The sequence below is a fragment of the Sinocyclocheilus rhinocerous genome, unplaced genomic scaffold (assembly GCF_001515625.1).
Source record: "Sinocyclocheilus rhinocerous isolate Xijiao unplaced genomic scaffold, SAMN03320098_v1.1 scaffold1243, whole genome shotgun sequence".
Lineage (NCBI taxonomy): Eukaryota > Metazoa > Chordata > Actinopteri > Cypriniformes > Cyprinidae > Sinocyclocheilus > Sinocyclocheilus rhinocerous.
The window spans coordinates 628378-645265 of record NW_015626033.1 but is presented as its reverse complement, the minus strand read 5'-3'; the positions used below and the strand labels follow the sequence as shown (position 1 = coordinate 645265).

The following is a 16888-nucleotide window of genomic DNA, read 5'->3' as shown; positions in this document are numbered from 1 at the left end:
AACAAAAGGAAAAGACTGAGACATATGCTGCTGAGTTTGGTTCATAGGCTATTTGTATTTGGCGCAGCGCTCTACGAAAGTCCACGGAAAGGAAACCGAGATGACAGAAATAAAAGTAAACGCACTGCAGTTTCGAATGATCTGTATGACCCAAAATGACGGAGTATTTTTTAGTTGTTTCCGCTGTTCGATCGCGCTGGCGCCTCACGCACACACATACAGCATTGCAAACGTTGCAGCCTGTTCATTATCAGAAGAACCCTAACCTAACCCTAACCTAAGAAGAGGATGTTTTTTAAGCGCGTTAAGTAAGCCTGGTTTACATAATAAATAATAGTTTAGCATTCAAATACATCGCAAATATGGACACATTTATTTGGATTAATGCCGAATGAAAGAGGTAGGCTGCGCGAGAACGCCATTTGCTTTCAGTTTCGCATTGAATTAACCAGCCTAATTCGTTTTGGCTTTAGCAACTTATATTTTTCATTCTTGTTTTCTTCTGAAACCGTTCAAAATAGCCTATAGGCTAGGTATTGTGTTTATTGTTTGTATATTATAACATTTCGCTTTATTTACCGGTGTTATTTCTGAATGTAATAATGCGGTTTGTGCTTATCTGTTTTTCAAAAGACGGTAACTAGTAATATATAATGTATTACATTTTGGAAGTAACTTGCCCAACACTAATTAATGCATTAAAACTTTTATAATGCATTTTATATAAAGGCTTCAAGTAAAGTGTTACCCCTTTTTTAATAAAGACATTTTTGTGAGAGTTTGTAAGAAAGAACTGCATTTTGCATTGTACGAAAAACAACTTTTCTATACAAATAAAGTTTATTATTCTAATCAAAAATCGAGAACCATATAAATTACAGTTTTTTTTTGTATACATATATATTTTTGTATACAAATGCTTGAAGTGAGTGGCTAAACAAACTTTGTTATATTTTAATTGTACATTATGTTTTCTTTGTTCCAGGGGTGTTTTTGGAAAACAGGGCTATCAATGTCAAGGTGAGTGTACACTCTGTCTCTGTATTAATCGACATTATCTGTGTTTAAATTGATTGTATTATAGATTGATTGTATTCTGTGTGTGCTTGTTAGTGTGCACCTGTGTGGTACACAAGCGATGCCATCAGTTTGTGGTTACAGTCTGTCCACGCATGAAGAAACCTGCCAAGGAACAGGTAATGCACGCAACCCTAACCCTAAAACACTTTCCTAGTCCATTTAGTCCCGGGGGACTATATAACCATACATATCACAGTATGGTTTGATTGGGTTTTTCTTTTCGTCTGTGGGCAATTTTAGAAATTTAGGCCATAGACTTACTGAAACACACACACAGACCAATTGTGTCATATGTTGGTGAAGTGACTTCTGGCTGTGTCCTAAAAAAACACAGATGTCATTTCTCCACCTGCTGGTCAGAAATAGAACTGCTTAAATTTTCTGCTGTGTTTTTTATTCTATGCTCTGTTGCTTCTTTTTACAGACAACAAATCAGGGTTTCAGTATAAATGTTCCCCATAAGTTTAACATCCACAATTATAAGGTTCCTACCTTCTGTGACCACTGTGGCTCTTTGCTGTGGGGCATTGTACGGCAAGGATTGCACTGCAAAAGTACTTTTCTCTCTTTCTGTAACCCATTTGGTCACCATAAATATATACATCAGTTTTATTTATGCTGTTTTGTGAGGCTCATCTGGTGTGTTGTGTTTTTACATCTGTAGTTTGTCAAATGAATGTCCATATCCGCTGTAAGGGAAATGTTGCCCCAAATTGTGGAGTCAACAATGTAGAACTGGCCAATAAACTGGCAGAAATGGGCCTTCAGCCGGGAGGACTGACCAAACGCAACTCAATGGTAAATACACACATGTGCGCTCAATCTTTTCAAAAGTAAAATATGTGATCTGTCTGTGTGTGTAAGTCTCTTTAAGTTTAATGTGCTTTATTCACATCACACATAACTCACATTTTTCTTGGTTGCATGCACTGAAAATAGGAAAAAACTAAACTTTAGTGAAGTAAAGTGAGAAATTATGGGAAGTAGCACAAGACCATCAACAGAATAATTAATATTGAACAATAAAATGTACTGAACGAGTAATAAACTAATAAAGTCTTAAGTCTAAATATTGTCTCTCTTCTCAGGGTCTCTCAGGTATGGACGCTCAGTCCCGTACATTGAGTGTGAGAGGAGATCGAGGGCAATCTAAAAAAGAGCCAAGTCGGAAGCTGGGAATCTCAAACTTCACACTCCTGCAGGTGTTGGGAAAAGGCAGCTTCGGCAAGGTCTGTGTTTAAGACTATTCCTCTGTACATCAGGTCCAGTATGACTGTGTAGCACAATGATTGCAGACTATTTGTTAAACAAAATATTCACACAATTCCAATGTGAATGTGTTTATGTATTACAAATGATTCCAATGTGAATTTTATATTCTTATCTGAAAGAAATTGCATGGTACAGTCACTGACCTGTTTAAAAACTATAATATGATATAATATGGCAATTTTTATATGTTACAATGTTAATATTATATCTAATAATATTATATATAATATTATATAACTATCTGATAAGTTTTTATTTGGTGTACATAAAATATTATATGCTCTGGAAAAAAACAACATTGGATTATTGCTGTGCAAGTGACTTCTAAATAGTGTGATATACCTCAAGTGCACTGTGTTGTTTCATATTAAAATATTATGATGACAATTTTGTGCCAGAAATTTAGAGTGAATACAAATAAAATGAAAGATACTTCCCAAGTCATGCTGTTGGTGTTGTGTGTAAATAGGTGATGCTGGTCCGGTTGAACGGTTCAGATCAGGTGTTTGCAGTGAAGGTGCTGAAAAAAGACATCATACTGCAGGATGATGATGTTGAGTGCACTATGACAGAAAAACGAGTGTTATCCTTCGCTTCCACTCATCCTTACCTCACTCAGGTGTACTGTTGCTTCCAGACACTGGTGAGGAACACACACATCACAGATTAACCTAGCCTATATATATATATATGTATGTATGTATAATAAATAGGAACAGTTTGTATATTCTGTTATTTAAATGAGAGCATGTAGCTTTCACATCATCAGTAGGGGGCAGTAGAGAATTAAACACGTTATGCTTCATCAATATGTTACTTTTCTACTTTGCATTTTCTGTGTGTGTGTACTTCCCCCTTTGTATGTTATGAGAGATCAGAGGTCCGCTATAATCTGCTTGTGTGTTTTGCTTGAAGCCTCTAGAATAGAGAGGTCAGCACTGAATCCCTTAACGTAGCTTTTACAGTTTTACAGAGCCACTTGAAACACACACACTGTAGCATTTGTAAGACTACAGTGTTTAATTGAATTACTTTAACTTGAGTGTACGCAAGGTTTTTTAAAACATGCGCTCAAACACTGATTGCAAAAGGATTTGAAGACTTCGATTTCATGTTCTGTCCAGCAGAACAGATCTGACATGGTGACCTCTCTGGATTTATTACTGCAGAGTCAATGTGAACATGGATGTGCAGGAACATCCTCAAGGTCTTGCTGACGTATGTAGTGTGTTTGTAATGAGGAAAGGAATTTATGAACCGGTTTGTCTCTGCTCCTTCACAGCCCTGACGCACACAATCAATCTCTTAACCCTCCACACGTGAGCGACATACAAAGCGCACTCGTGACCCTCTGGGGCCGGGTTACGTTAGATAGCACTGCAACATGGTGGCAAAAATCGATGATCTCAGAGGTCCTGCGGTGTGGACTGTTGCATAGTGAATGTGCATGTCTGTGTTTGTTGATGTGATGGATTTGGTCATTAGTGGATGTGTCATGGCCCTTTGATGGTCCAAATCTTAGCTTATTCTGGTGAACAGCCACTAGCATAGAAACTGTCTGACTGATGAAAAGTCAGATGAAGTTTTTTTTACGTGACATTTAGTGGAAGATATATTTGAAATGGAACATACTACAGTAACAGATTGGTAAGGAAAAAATCGTCAGTCTCTGTGAATGTTTGTAAATAAACGCATAAGAAATTAGTAGCAGTAAATGCACACTGCTCTTATTGTGGGCATCTTCCCCATCTTGCACTACTGAATATTTCACAAACATTGCATTTCACAAGCGCTCTCCTGTTTTGTGTGCATCATGCATCATACGGTCAGTAAACCAACTGTGGGTGGTCCCTGGGTGTGCAGTCTGAGTTTGATGCATTGGCTGTGCTGAACTCAAACAGGTACTTAGTGTTGTCAATTCAAACTTATGATGCACTTCGTTTCAGATCACCTTCCAACCCTCACAATCCCATAATCCTGTGTTTCCTGCAGTCTTCTTCACTGACTAAACAGTATTTATGTTTCTGCTTTGTCTGTCTCTCCCATAAATCTTCTAATGGCTGTGACATGCTTGGTTAAAAGACTCCCTGTAAGGAGCTGAATTTCCTGATGTTGAAGGTGGTAATCTGCTGTTTGTTGTTGTCTTTTAACGGAATCTTTATCTTAATTTCTTAATCCTTTCACAGGAGCGTCTGTTTTTTGTAATGGAGTTTGTGAATGGGGGAGATCTGATGTTTCACATTCAGAAATCCAGAAAGTTTGAGGAGAACAGAGCCAGATTCTACACAGCGGAGATCACATCTGCTCTCATATTCCTCCACAGCAAGGGAATAATATACAGGTTAGACAGACAAATGCACTCAAGACAGAAAATAAAAGGATATTTCATTCAAAATGAAATCTCTGGTATCATTTACTCCCCCTTATGATGTTCAAAACACGTTTGACTTTCTTTAATGGGACATGAAAGGTGCAGATTAGCTGAATGTTCAAGCTGCCATTTTCCAAACTGCTGTCCTTGATCTACATCAATATTCGTTTTCTTTTGATGTTGTATGAAGAAGAAAAGTCAAATGAGTTTAGAACAGCATGAGCGTGAGCAAATGATGATAGAAATGTAGTTTCTCGGTTGAACTATTCCTTTAAGTGTGTTTTTTCTATGTTCTCTGAAGTGTTTTCCTTTCTCTTCTCTTTTTAATTGCCACTTCTCTGTCCTCTGAGCTTTATTAACACCATGAGACTAATTCTTACCTCAGCGTTTCCATTATTACAAACCTTTAGCACATAGACCTTGAAAGCTGCAGTGTAATACTGCTTTGACTTGAAAACAGCACTGGCACCGAAGCAGAGAGCAAAATATGAGGTGGCTTACATCAATTCTCGTAATGGACAAATGGCAAAATATCAACATTCATGCAGTTACCGTGGACTGAATATGAATGGATGACAAAGTAAAAGCATTATTTTGAATGTGTGTGTGTCAGAGGAAAGCAATCATTTTGACATAAAAGGCCATTTGTAATTTTTCTTTATAACGATAATAATGCAGGTTTTCATGCAGAAGTGTTTTACCAAGTAAATAAAACATAAATCTCTCTCTCTCTCTCTCTGCCATAATGAACTGAATCTGGGCATATTATTATATGTGTATATGTATTATTTCAGGGATCTGAAGTTGGATAATGTTCTGCTGGATAAGGATGGTCATTGTAAACTGGCTGATTTCGGCATGTGTAAGGAGGGAATGTTTGAAGGTGTTGTCACAGGAACGTTCTGTGGAACCCCAGACTACATTGCTCCAGAGGTGATTCAAACACTCCACCCATTCAGTGGTTGTCTAAAATCCACACAAAATTATGCATCACAAAATTCTAGAAGAATCAGAAGTGTTGTGCTGCATTTACATTTTGTCAGTTGACTTGAAGCATGAGGTGCCAGCTTCCAGTCACATTCACTGCAATTATTAGTTTCAACACACATAACACACAAATGGACCAATTAAATTTTTTTTTTTTTTTACGAATATTTAATATATTAATTTACAGTTAAATAAAATAAAATGAGAATTAAATCAAATTAAAATTTTAAATGAAAAACTTATTTTATTTCAGTTGGTTGCCAAGGCAATATTTCTATATTCCATGTTTTCATTTTTTTTTAGATTAAGGTGAAGTTTTACAAATAATATTTAATTATTTTTAAATATAAATTATTTAATTAGTCAATTTAAAGCTAAACAGAACAGAAAATTAACAAAATTACATACAATTATTCAAACGTAAAGCTGTAAATATACGCTAATTCTAAATATTAATAAGTACTATAATAGCATATAAATAATACTAAAATAACTCCACATTCACACCTGTGTTCTTTCAAAATATATAATATAATTTAATATAATATAATATAATCAGCAATATTGTAGATATAAACTGCTTCTTTTGGTGTCTGTTAGTTTTTGGTGAAAAGATAATCTATGGAAGTGCGTGATGAGTGTGGAAGTGTGTGAAGGTAGGATGTCCTAATTGTAATTTTTATATGATCCTATAGATCCTTCAGGAGATGCTGTACGGCTCGTCAGTTGATTGGTGGGCTCTCGGTGTGCTGCTGTATGAGATGCTTTCTGGCCACGCCCCCTTTGAGGCAGAGAATGAGGATGACCTTTTTGAGTCTATCCTGACTGAAGAGATCATCTACGTGTCCTGGCTCAGCACAAATGCTGTGGACATACTAAAAGGGGTGAGCTGCTCAGTGTTTGCTTAAGAGCCCTGGAGTCATACAGACATGAATTGACTTGAATAGAGCTGTAATTGCTTATCTGTCCTGATTGGTGGAAGGCATATGGTGTGAATTAAACTGTCAGTTCATGCAACAATGAACATCAGTAAACAGTAAATACCTCCCATCTGATCTCTCTCAGTTCCTCATGCTCTTCCCCTCTCTTACATAACTATATTTAGCCTCGATCCACAATCCACTGCTATCACATGACTGTAGCTAAAAATAAAAACCCTTCACATCAAATGTACACATGCATAGTGTTTGCTCTCACTGTGAGGAATAGTGGAGGAGATACACTGCCGGTAATAATCCTGAAGATGATTTTTTCCCCCCTTAGAGCAATGTGCAGTTATCGAAGGACCAATAAATTCCCAGTTTAATCTGGAAATTCCACAACAGAATGACACGATATTTGCCTGAGATGAAAAATCCTTAAACCTGGGTCATCCAACATTACCATGACCTACAGCAGTCAAAGAATAGATCGATAGAGTGCCTCAAAAGCATTCTATTTTTGGAATAGCAGACCTCAGTCCTGTTGCACAGCTGTGGTGTAGACAGACCAGACATGAACAATTGTAAGAAACAATGGACAATATAACATACCGTTTTATTTTTATTTTTTTCAATTTATCAGCATCGGCCAATATTGGATATTTAATTATACGTTTAATTAATCTACATTTTTACATACAGATTATATTTGCTGTTATATAACACTCTCCTAAAGTTATTCTTTAAAAACACTAATTATGTGGTAACAAATTTTTAATGTATATTATAATGTTGTGATGCCTAATTTCAATTCTAACATTTAAAAATGATTGATTTTACTAGTTATTTATTTAGTTTAAAATTCTAATATTGGCTATAACATGAACATAGCTATTGGCTTACCTGAGAGATTTTTAAAGTTGGTACATCCCTTGTTTTTTAAAGGGGTCATATGATGCGATTTCAATTTTTCCTTTCTCTTTGGAGTGTTACAAGCTCTTGGTGCATAAAGAAGATCTGTAAAGTTGCAAAGACTAAAGTCTCAAATCCAAAGAGATATTCTTTATAAAAGTTAAGAGTCAGCCACACCTACCTAAAACGGCTCGTTCTAACACACCCCCACATACCTACGTCACGATCTCGGAAGATTTGCATAACGCCGCCCAAACGTTCACGCAAAGAAAGAAGGCGTAACTTATATTCTCGCTGTAGTATTGTTGTTGCCGCCGCTTCCAAAAGAGGACGATATCTGCTTCGTCATGCCTGGAGCTGATCCGTGCTGGTTGCTGAGGAAATACATCAACTTTGCGCTGTGGATCGCCGGATCGGCTTTCACCGTGGACGAAGCGGAGTCCAGCCCGGGGTCGTCACATGTTGTTGCTGCAAGCCCTCCGGACGCTCCTTCGTTGAATCTGCCGCCTCTGCTCACTCAGCCCGCCGGCCGTTCCTCACTTTATCCCCCTTTTTCAGACCGATGAGCTTTGTAAAAATCGACGCGTTTCACAAAGGCGATAGATAGAGGAGAAACAATAATGTACAGTATGTGGAAAATAATGTGTTTTTTGAACCTTAAACTGCATAAACACATTTCATTACACCAAATACACCAAATACTGTTCTTTTTAGCAGCATCATATGACCCCTTTTAAGTTATTTTTTCTGTAAAACTGGATGATCTCTCTGAACAGCAACGAGTTTGTCAGTGTTGTTCAGAGTCGATGAGGTATGGTAGCCAGCTGTGCTTCCTAATGGGTGTCAGATTTACCCAGAGAGAGTGTGTATTTGTGTGTACACGTGCATGTTTGTTTTGGACGGTTATAGAAGGAGGGCAGGATTTGATTTGATTTGGTTTCATTTGATACCACACATTGATACTCTAGACACAACCTCCCACAAGCGATTGAGTGTTATGTCATACACATTCTCATAGGAATTGAGTCTGATTACAGATGAGACATACTGTAGGTTTAATCTCACTGTGGAGATTTGATAGGATTCACAACATTCAATACATTTGGGCTCTATCATATTTTTGGTTTGTGTATTCCTTTTTAGTAATGTAAACTGATATATATCTGGTGTGTATTAGTTTTGTGCATTTAAAATTAGAAGAATGTTTGATAGACGTATGCATGACATCATGTTTTGGTTTTATTTTTCTCAGTTTCTGACAAAGAATCCATCCCGTCGTCTGGGTTGTGTTGCTGCCGAGGGTGGAGAGACCGCTGTAACCAGTCACCCATTTTTTACTAGCATTGACTGGAACAAACTTAACCAGCGAGAGCTTGAACCACCTTTCAAGCCCAGAATTGTGAGTTTTAGATGTAAATATTGAACTAAATATTAATAATCAAATTCATTAGAAATGTAAATGCAGATTTATTTATATATATATTTTTTGAAATCTAAAATCCAGAAAACTGCAGAAGATGTGAATAACTTTGATCCAGACTTCACCCAAGAAGATCCTACTCTTACGCCCATCGATGAGGCCATCATCCCATCCATCAGTCAGGACGAGTTCCGTGACTTCTCCTTTACTTCCCCTGAACTGTTGAAAGTGGTTTCAGATTTGCAAAGCAGAGCCGAAGAAATGTGTGATTTCATGACGGAACAGAACTCAGGAGAATTCTGTGATTTGATAGAACCAAATAAATTGTGACAATAGAAACTTTCAGGAGCAGTCTAAAGAAACATTTGAATACCATTGTATTGAAACTGGTTAAAGACTGTGCATTTCAGTGGCCTAGCTTTTTGGTCTTTGCCTAAGCTATAAGATTCTTTTGGCCTACGCTTATGCTTTTGAACAACAGTGTAATTGTCTTTGTGTCTGACACATCGTGAGTGATTTGCAAAGATCTCCATGAGACACTCCATCCTGGAAGACAGCAGTTTACACAAATTTGATCAACAGGTGAACTTGTCTGTTGTTTTGTTTGTTTGTTATTACATTTCAGGTCAGAATTTCACCCATGATTAAACTGGCATCTTTAGATGCGTCTTATTTTTGAGAAAGGCTGCGGTATTGAGTTTTCTGCATTTAGACTTTTTCTCTCTGTGACTTAATCAAAAGACATCTCCCCTCTGTTGTTCTGAGGGGTTAAAGGTTAACACAGTCAGGTGAGATGTTGACCAGTTTAAATTCTTTATATTGAGGGCAGTGACTCTTGCTCCTCATCCTCATCATTCTTTAATGTTGTTTATTTGGATCTTCTCAGTCCGAGCAGAGTGAAATATCTGTTGGTGTATGCTTTCGTGCCTGTACATATTTGGCAATGATTTCACATTATTACTTTTTGTGTCTAGGAGTGTGCAAAAAAGTTCGTAATTTCAGTCAAACACAATTTATAGTATTCTTTGCTGGTTTGAGAGACCAGCTAAGACCAAGTTTTTGACACGTTTTTTCCACATTCTTATGTCAAGTTTGTTACATTTTGCCAGATTGGTGTCTAAAAATTGTAAGTTTCTGTAAAAATCATAGTAAAATGTTCTCATTCTGTCAATGCTAGATGCAACACAACAAGTCCCTAACAGTAAACTGATGTCTCATTCTATTTGATGTACTCCACACGCACTTGTGCTACTTATTGCACGGAGGTTGGGTCCAGTGGTGACACGCAAGATCAAGAACTCATCTCAGGCAGGTTTTTTCTCATGAGGAAAATAGAAGATGATGCAACCTCTTTTGTTTAATCAAATAAGAAACACTAAAGTGTCAATGGGGATCCTCATCGACTTTTAAAAAAATTATTAAGGTTGACTGCTGATGGGTTTCTTGCAGGGTAGAGTCAAGCTTTGAAGAAAACATTAGCCTGATGAGAATCCTGTAATGAGTATCTGTTTTTTAGATTATTTGTCTTTGCCCTGCCTCAGTAAAAAAAAAAAAAAACTACAAGACTGGGCTGTTACTTTTTGCCATATCATGCTTACATTTGACGAATGGAGGCAAACAAGATTAGCAACAGATCTTTGGTACTGAGTGAGAAAGACATTGGAGATGTCATGGGGACTCCCATTAAGCAACTTGCCCTTACAAGTCTGGCCCTGCCCCAATTACACGAGTGGAAGCTTTCCTGGAGAATCAACGTCAGCAGCCCACTTTCCTGTGGGAGACTACAACCCTGAAGACCAACAAACAGAGCGCTATCTTATGAGCTTGGAGCCATTTACAGTCTTTGGCAATGCGGGGGTAGGCATAAATCCTTGTATGGTCAAGGACACTCTCTTGTGGCGCTTGGATGACTCCTCTTATAACGGTCTATACACAGAGGAGTTTCCTGATCCTTCAATGCCAGTTACCACATTTTTTCTCTGTATCCTACTTAATATCATTCTGTTATTCATCTTTTAATATCTTTCCATCTTTTGCCATACACATCTCTTGTACTGTACTTTGTAAACACCTATTCATTGTGGATGCTGGTGATGGTTTTCTTCTCAGAAAAGGTACAGGTCTAAGATGGCTGATCTCTTCATATCAGACCATTCATGCTGTGAGATTATTTTGTTCCCTGCATTACTTGCTTTCCCCCCCTCAGTGCAATATGCAATGCAATTTGTGTTATATGTCTCCAGTTTTGAACGGTTCTTGCTTGACTCTGCATGCTGACAGCCCTATTTCATATATTTTTATTTATATATTTTCAAATGACAAATATGGCACATTTTAGGGTTTCTTTTTTAGGTTGTATTGCTTAATAATGAAGCCAGACTTTTAAAAAAAATTATAATTATAATTATATATATATATATATATATATACATACATATAATTTTAAATGTATATATACTATTGTTCAAAAGTTTGGGGTCAATTAATTTTTATTTCAAAGAAATTAATACTTTTATTTCTATTAAGCAGCATCTATTGAGCACCAAATCAGCATATTAGAAGGATCAACAGAAATAACTTTTAACAGTAGTGTGTCTGTAACATTCATTTAGATTTTTAAGATTTTAGTTATTCCTGCAGAAAGAAACAGGATTCCTTCTTAAGAAACAGGCTATAAACGTGCATGCAATATCTTGGTTTAGAATGCATGTCAATATAGACCAAGAACAAGCTGACATACTGTATGGCCCAGATTTATTTGTCAGTTTGTGTACTGGCGACAGACTGCTGTTCTCCCTGCTTTCGTCTAAACTGTTATAAAATTAGCCCTCTGTAATGCGTCTCTTAAAGGCCTTGGTAACAGATCAGTTTCCAGCCATGCCCAGGTCCAGTGGGCCATAATTATATTTTATTGATTTCTCTTCTGCCCGTACGGATAACCTTTATTGGATGCAGAAAATCCATTTCAGTCTTAGCACCACTTCAGCTTCAAAACCTCGTCTTGGGCTGATTGTGTTTATTCTATTGATTTCTGTCTTGATAAATGAAGGGTTGTAACGATTAGATCAGGATTCCCCTGGGTAAAAAAAAGACATCAAGACATCTTCAAATGTATCATATATACACTCAAATGTGTGCAAACAGTGCCTCACCTTTAGGCCAGACCTTTTATGTGTCTCTTTATTGCGTAATGAGGCTTGACAGAGCAATAATACATGCATGGGTGTGTGTGTGTGAATTTTTATAGCTTGATGTTCATTGTACTACATCAATGAATTGCAGCGCAAAAAATGATGATCTGAATGATGATCTGATCCCTCTCTTCAAAGTCCCATTGTGTGCATTCAGCCTCTGCTGAGGGATGGAGAAATCATCTCTGAACAGGAGGATAAAGGAGATTACTGCAGATTAGAGTTGGCACGTGTCCATCTTCTTCCCTCATTCATATACAGCAACATCACAGTTCTTTACCACAATCCAGCAGCGGCAATGCTAATAAATTGAAAATGCAATTTCGCAGAGACCCTTTCATTCAAACACAACGTATAATAGACCTGGCAGGAACAGTCCCTGAGCTGCAAACTACACAGGAGCAAATGTTTCCCTCAAGGACACAGTGGAGATGGAGCATGGCCTTGAACTCATTTAGCCCTGTTGTTTGCTCTCCTCTCAATATCTACTGGATTCTAATAGGAAACTCACTGAAAACTCCTGAAGTTCAATTGATAGGATCTGTAATTTTGATTTTCAAAACATTACAGTGAGAAAAGTCAACAGAATCTTATGGCAATTCAGAACTATTTTACATCTTGGTGAATTAGTGGTTAATTCGAATGACGGTTTAGTGGTAGACCTTATTCATAAAAATCCATATGAATCACATTGTATGAATTCTTTCAAACTGTCACCATAAAATATGTTTTGAGATCAGGTTGGAAAGGCTTTAATACATAATTTATTCTGAAAAGACTGTGTTTACAAAAGGACAGTGTTTTTAAGAATACAGATATTTAGTCATCACGTGTACTCTTAATGATTGTTACAGAGGAAAGCAAGTGTTGGGGCCGGCTTCAGGGAAATTTTCTCAGGTTTTTCCATTGCGTTGTGTGGAAAAGGACGAGACACAGGGTTTATATTAGTGTGCACGTCTCGTCTTGGTCACAAGGCTGGAATTTGGGAAAAAGAACATCTTTCAAGAATTTTCTGGGCTGGAAAATGTTTGTTGACATGCCTCTTTCAATATGGGAAAAAAAGAGACCTTTTATAGTTATTGCATGTCATTAATAAATTAGAATAATCATTTACAACACTGAAAACTGTTATATTACAAAAATAAATTACCATGGTAAGCCTAGTGTCTACCAAATAGTTCTATAATTTGCCTACTTCAGTAGTACTATGTACTATAAAGTACTATGGTGCCAACTTGTTATTAGCCACTTCTGCCATCAAAAGAATTGAATAAATTGGTAAATAATGTGAAAGTGACTCTTTGAATCAGATCCAGCTATGATGTTCTCACTTAATCTTTGATTAACGAGTTTGTTTGCCCATATAATCTTAAGGAAATTGTGTGTAAACTTATTTGGCTTGCTGTCCACTGATGAGGGGCTCGATGAAGCAGCTTCAACTCGAGCTCTGATGTACCCCCCAGGGACTTGATATAGGATGATTACAAAGGGCAAGGTACCTAAGATGAAGGTGGAGATTGGGGAGGTGGAGGGATGCTGGAACAGCTGAGACTGGAGAGAGGTAAGCAGCTGCTTATATACTCTGGCTGTTGATTGAAAGATTAGATGGGCTCACTCAGGGGCGATTCTATGATTTTCATTTTAGGGGGGCTCAGCCCCCAGTGAGGGTATAATAATAATAATAGCCTAATAATAAAAAAAAAATATATATAAATAAGATAAAAATGTTTGATTAATAGGGGTCGTATACTAAACCTATTGCAGTATTCCACTGTATTGCATAGATAGGTATAACATAAGCCAAATTCAAGTCTTCATGATCTCACACACACAACCTGTTTACTGTACAAACACAAAATTTTACTGTTTGCATTTCTAGTACAACCCTCGTTCCTTAGCTTAAGTATGCAAACCTCTTTGCCACATGCACTGGAATATGTATTATATTATATTGAAAGTTTTTCAAAAGAAAATGGCAACATGATCGTTTTATAAAATATATGCGTTCATATGTGCTTCATTTTCGCTGGAGGAAACAGTTGTGGTGTGATGAGGGGTGAACGCAGTGAAAACTTACTGTCAGCAGTGAGTGAATGCTCTCTGTGATTGATTGGTTCTGTCTTGCAACATTTGCGTGTGTTCAGATGAGCAGGAAAATATTTATATCCTGCACAGTTACTCGCTAACAAATGTTATTTGTCCAATTCAATGCATATTGTACGCATTATTATTATTATTTTTATTTTTGTTAAATAAACACAACCACTGGTAAATAAAACGCACCTTAGTATCGATATTTTTTGTTTGAGTATCGATACTTTCGATACTCGCGTCAGTATCGATATATCGATACTTCGGATCGATACGCCCATCCCTAGTCGAGGCATGAAATCTGCCTCACTGCAGTGAGAACAGTATTAATCTGATTCAGTAAGTGAGCTAAGTAGAAGCATGTAGAGCTAACCAATTTACTTTAATAGCCGAAAAGCAGAAATAAAATGTAGGTAACCTGAAATAAGACTTGAGTGTTTTGACATGTATACGAGTCAGTTTTTTTTTTTAGAAATCACCCTAAATGTAAATGCTAATTATTTTTAGGTTCTGAGTGACTTTGTTTTTAATGAGGTGAATCATGGCTCCAACAAACTGGAGACATAGCCTAAATTAACAATGCATGGCGTTACTGGAACATGTTTTGCGGATGTCTAAGGACCAAGCGGTGACACAACCACGTCATTACGTAAAGGAATTGCTGGATGAATCCGTTTTCAAAACGAACTGACTTCGCATCACTGACAAGACTAGAGAACTGAACTCTTTTTCACACAATTCACCTTTTGGTCTAAAAGAGATCCGAGTCTGGATTTGTCTGTCAATTCTAAGTTTTATTGCACATGCGCAGTGCTGAATGATTTCCGATGAACCCGTTGAACCTCCACATCACATATAGTGGGTTTGATTGATCATCTCTTCCTTTAAAAATCACTCAGGAGCCTTGCTGGAAGATACGGCCTAGTGCCATTTAATTAAAAAGCGGCGCTAAGTGCTTAAACCTATTCACGAGGCAACATTTGAAATAAAGAACAGATTTTTTGCACCCTATTTTTAAATGGGTTAGAGTTTGGGTTCTTGCAATGACATTCAATGTACTTTACAGTACATTAGGTTGTTTAATTATGTTCACTGTTGATGTACAGGTGACTCCAAATTAATTGTACTGCTAAAAATTTATTATATAATGAATTTTATAATTATGTAGTTAACTAGTACAACTCAGTATTTACATTTAAAATGACTGTGTAACGCATGTAAATTGTATGGTGTTACCCATTTTTAAATGTGCAGACACATGAAGGTTAGATCTTTGGTGTTGCTCTGCTCTCCTCTGAAAGCCGACTGTAGTGTTTTGCTCTGGATCAGCTGACACCTCTCCTCTTGGCTCTGTGGTAAAGGTCCCCTGTGTGCTATCAGCTTGTGGCCTGTCGCCGCTGTCATTCGCAGGGGTGTAAATGAAGCTGAGAAAGGTTAGGCTGCTTCTGCACTTATCAAACCAGCCATTCATCCTCTTAGAAACAGAATTTGTAAATAGAAGAGACTTTATTATCAGACAGCTGATGAAGAATGTTGACCTTTGCTTGAATAATGTCCTGCTCGCTGTCTTGTCATTGGCCTCTAATGGAAGAGTTTTTTTTAGTATGGATTTCATTAACAGGTCTCTGGTTATTGGACACTCCTCAAATGTGTTATAATGTCTAATAAAGTATCCACGGGATGCCAAGAAGCTCTAAATGTTGCATGAGCGCTTTAAAGGACAGGATAAAGGCATTAACCTAGATTCTATTCAAAATCCGGCATGATCCTATATCGTGCCCTGTTAAACACACAACTTACTCGTACGTACAGAGAGCGTTTCTGTTCATGGTGTAAAGAAGTTAAGAAGGAAAGTATTAAACATGATACTCTCTTAAAAGTGGTTATAAATACACCAACATTGTTGTTAATAATGGCCGATGTTGCAAATGTAGTGGAAATACATTAAACAGAGATGTTTTCCTGCAAGAGTGTGTATGCACTGTCCTTGCTAAAATATTTAGACCATAGTAAGTGTGCCTTATGCGTGTGTGTTATAAATAATGAATCATGTAGTCCCCTGCAGGAAGCAGTTTGTACTGGTCAGAAAGAGAGAAAACAGAGAGCAGGTTGACTGACAGAAAGCTTATTGGATCATTATTATTAAAACATGCTGAGGGGCACAGCTCGTCTCGCAGAGGGGGCTGTGATCATGCTAAAGGCTCTGACTGCCAGCTCTCCACAGCCTGGCTCAGCACATCTGAGATGACTTCTAGAATATTATATCAGAGTTCAGAGCGTAACTGCTATATTAGATACCTTAGGCATCATTTTAGTTTAAAACAGTCTGGCTCAAAGCTTACCTGTGTGTTCATATGGTGTGTCAAGTGCCAGTTCAGTAACATTAGTTAAAGGGGTCATATGATGCGATTTCAATTTTTCCTTTCTCTTTGGAGTGTTACAAGCTCTTGGTGCATAAAGAAGATCTGTAAAGTTGCAAAGGGAATACATCAACTTAGTGCTGTGGATCGCCGGATCGGCTTTCACCGTGGACGAATCCCGGGATCGTCACATGTGCTTGCTGCTCCTTCGTCGGATCTGCCGACCGCGCCGTTCTCGACCCTGCCGCCTCAGCTCACTCTAGCCCGGCCTCAGCTCACTCTAG

General features: G+C 37.5%; 2 protein-coding genes across 2 annotated transcripts in view; both read left to right on the top strand.

Annotated features, from left to right (window-relative positions):
* Window positions 1–9813, top strand: part of LOC107707065 (protein kinase C eta type-like) — a 16732-nt gene extending 6919 nt beyond the window's left edge. Inside the window, exons 4-14 of the mRNA XM_016510946.1 lie at window positions 986–1020; window positions 1114–1196; window positions 1505–1634; window positions 1745–1878; window positions 2169–2309; window positions 2822–2995; window positions 4539–4693; window positions 5518–5656; window positions 6406–6594; window positions 8795–8941; window positions 9047–9813. Coding sequence (XP_016366432.1) covers window positions 986–1020; window positions 1114–1196; window positions 1505–1634; window positions 1745–1878; window positions 2169–2309; window positions 2822–2995; window positions 4539–4693; window positions 5518–5656; window positions 6406–6594; window positions 8795–8941; window positions 9047–9292 — 1573 coding nt within the window. The 3' untranslated portion in view covers window positions 9293–9813. The remainder of the gene's footprint in view (window positions 1–985; window positions 1021–1113; window positions 1197–1504; window positions 1635–1744; window positions 1879–2168; window positions 2310–2821; window positions 2996–4538; window positions 4694–5517; window positions 5657–6405; window positions 6595–8794; window positions 8942–9046) is intronic.
* An 819-nt stretch (window positions 9814–10632) lies between these two features.
* Window positions 10633–16888, top strand: part of LOC107707991 (hypoxia-inducible factor 1-alpha-like) — a 16724-nt gene continuing 10468 nt past the window's right edge. Inside the window, exon 1 of the mRNA XM_016512131.1 lies at window positions 10633–10735. Within this exon, the coding sequence (XP_016367617.1) occupies window positions 10633–10735 (103 nt within the window). The remainder of the gene's footprint in view (window positions 10736–16888) is intronic.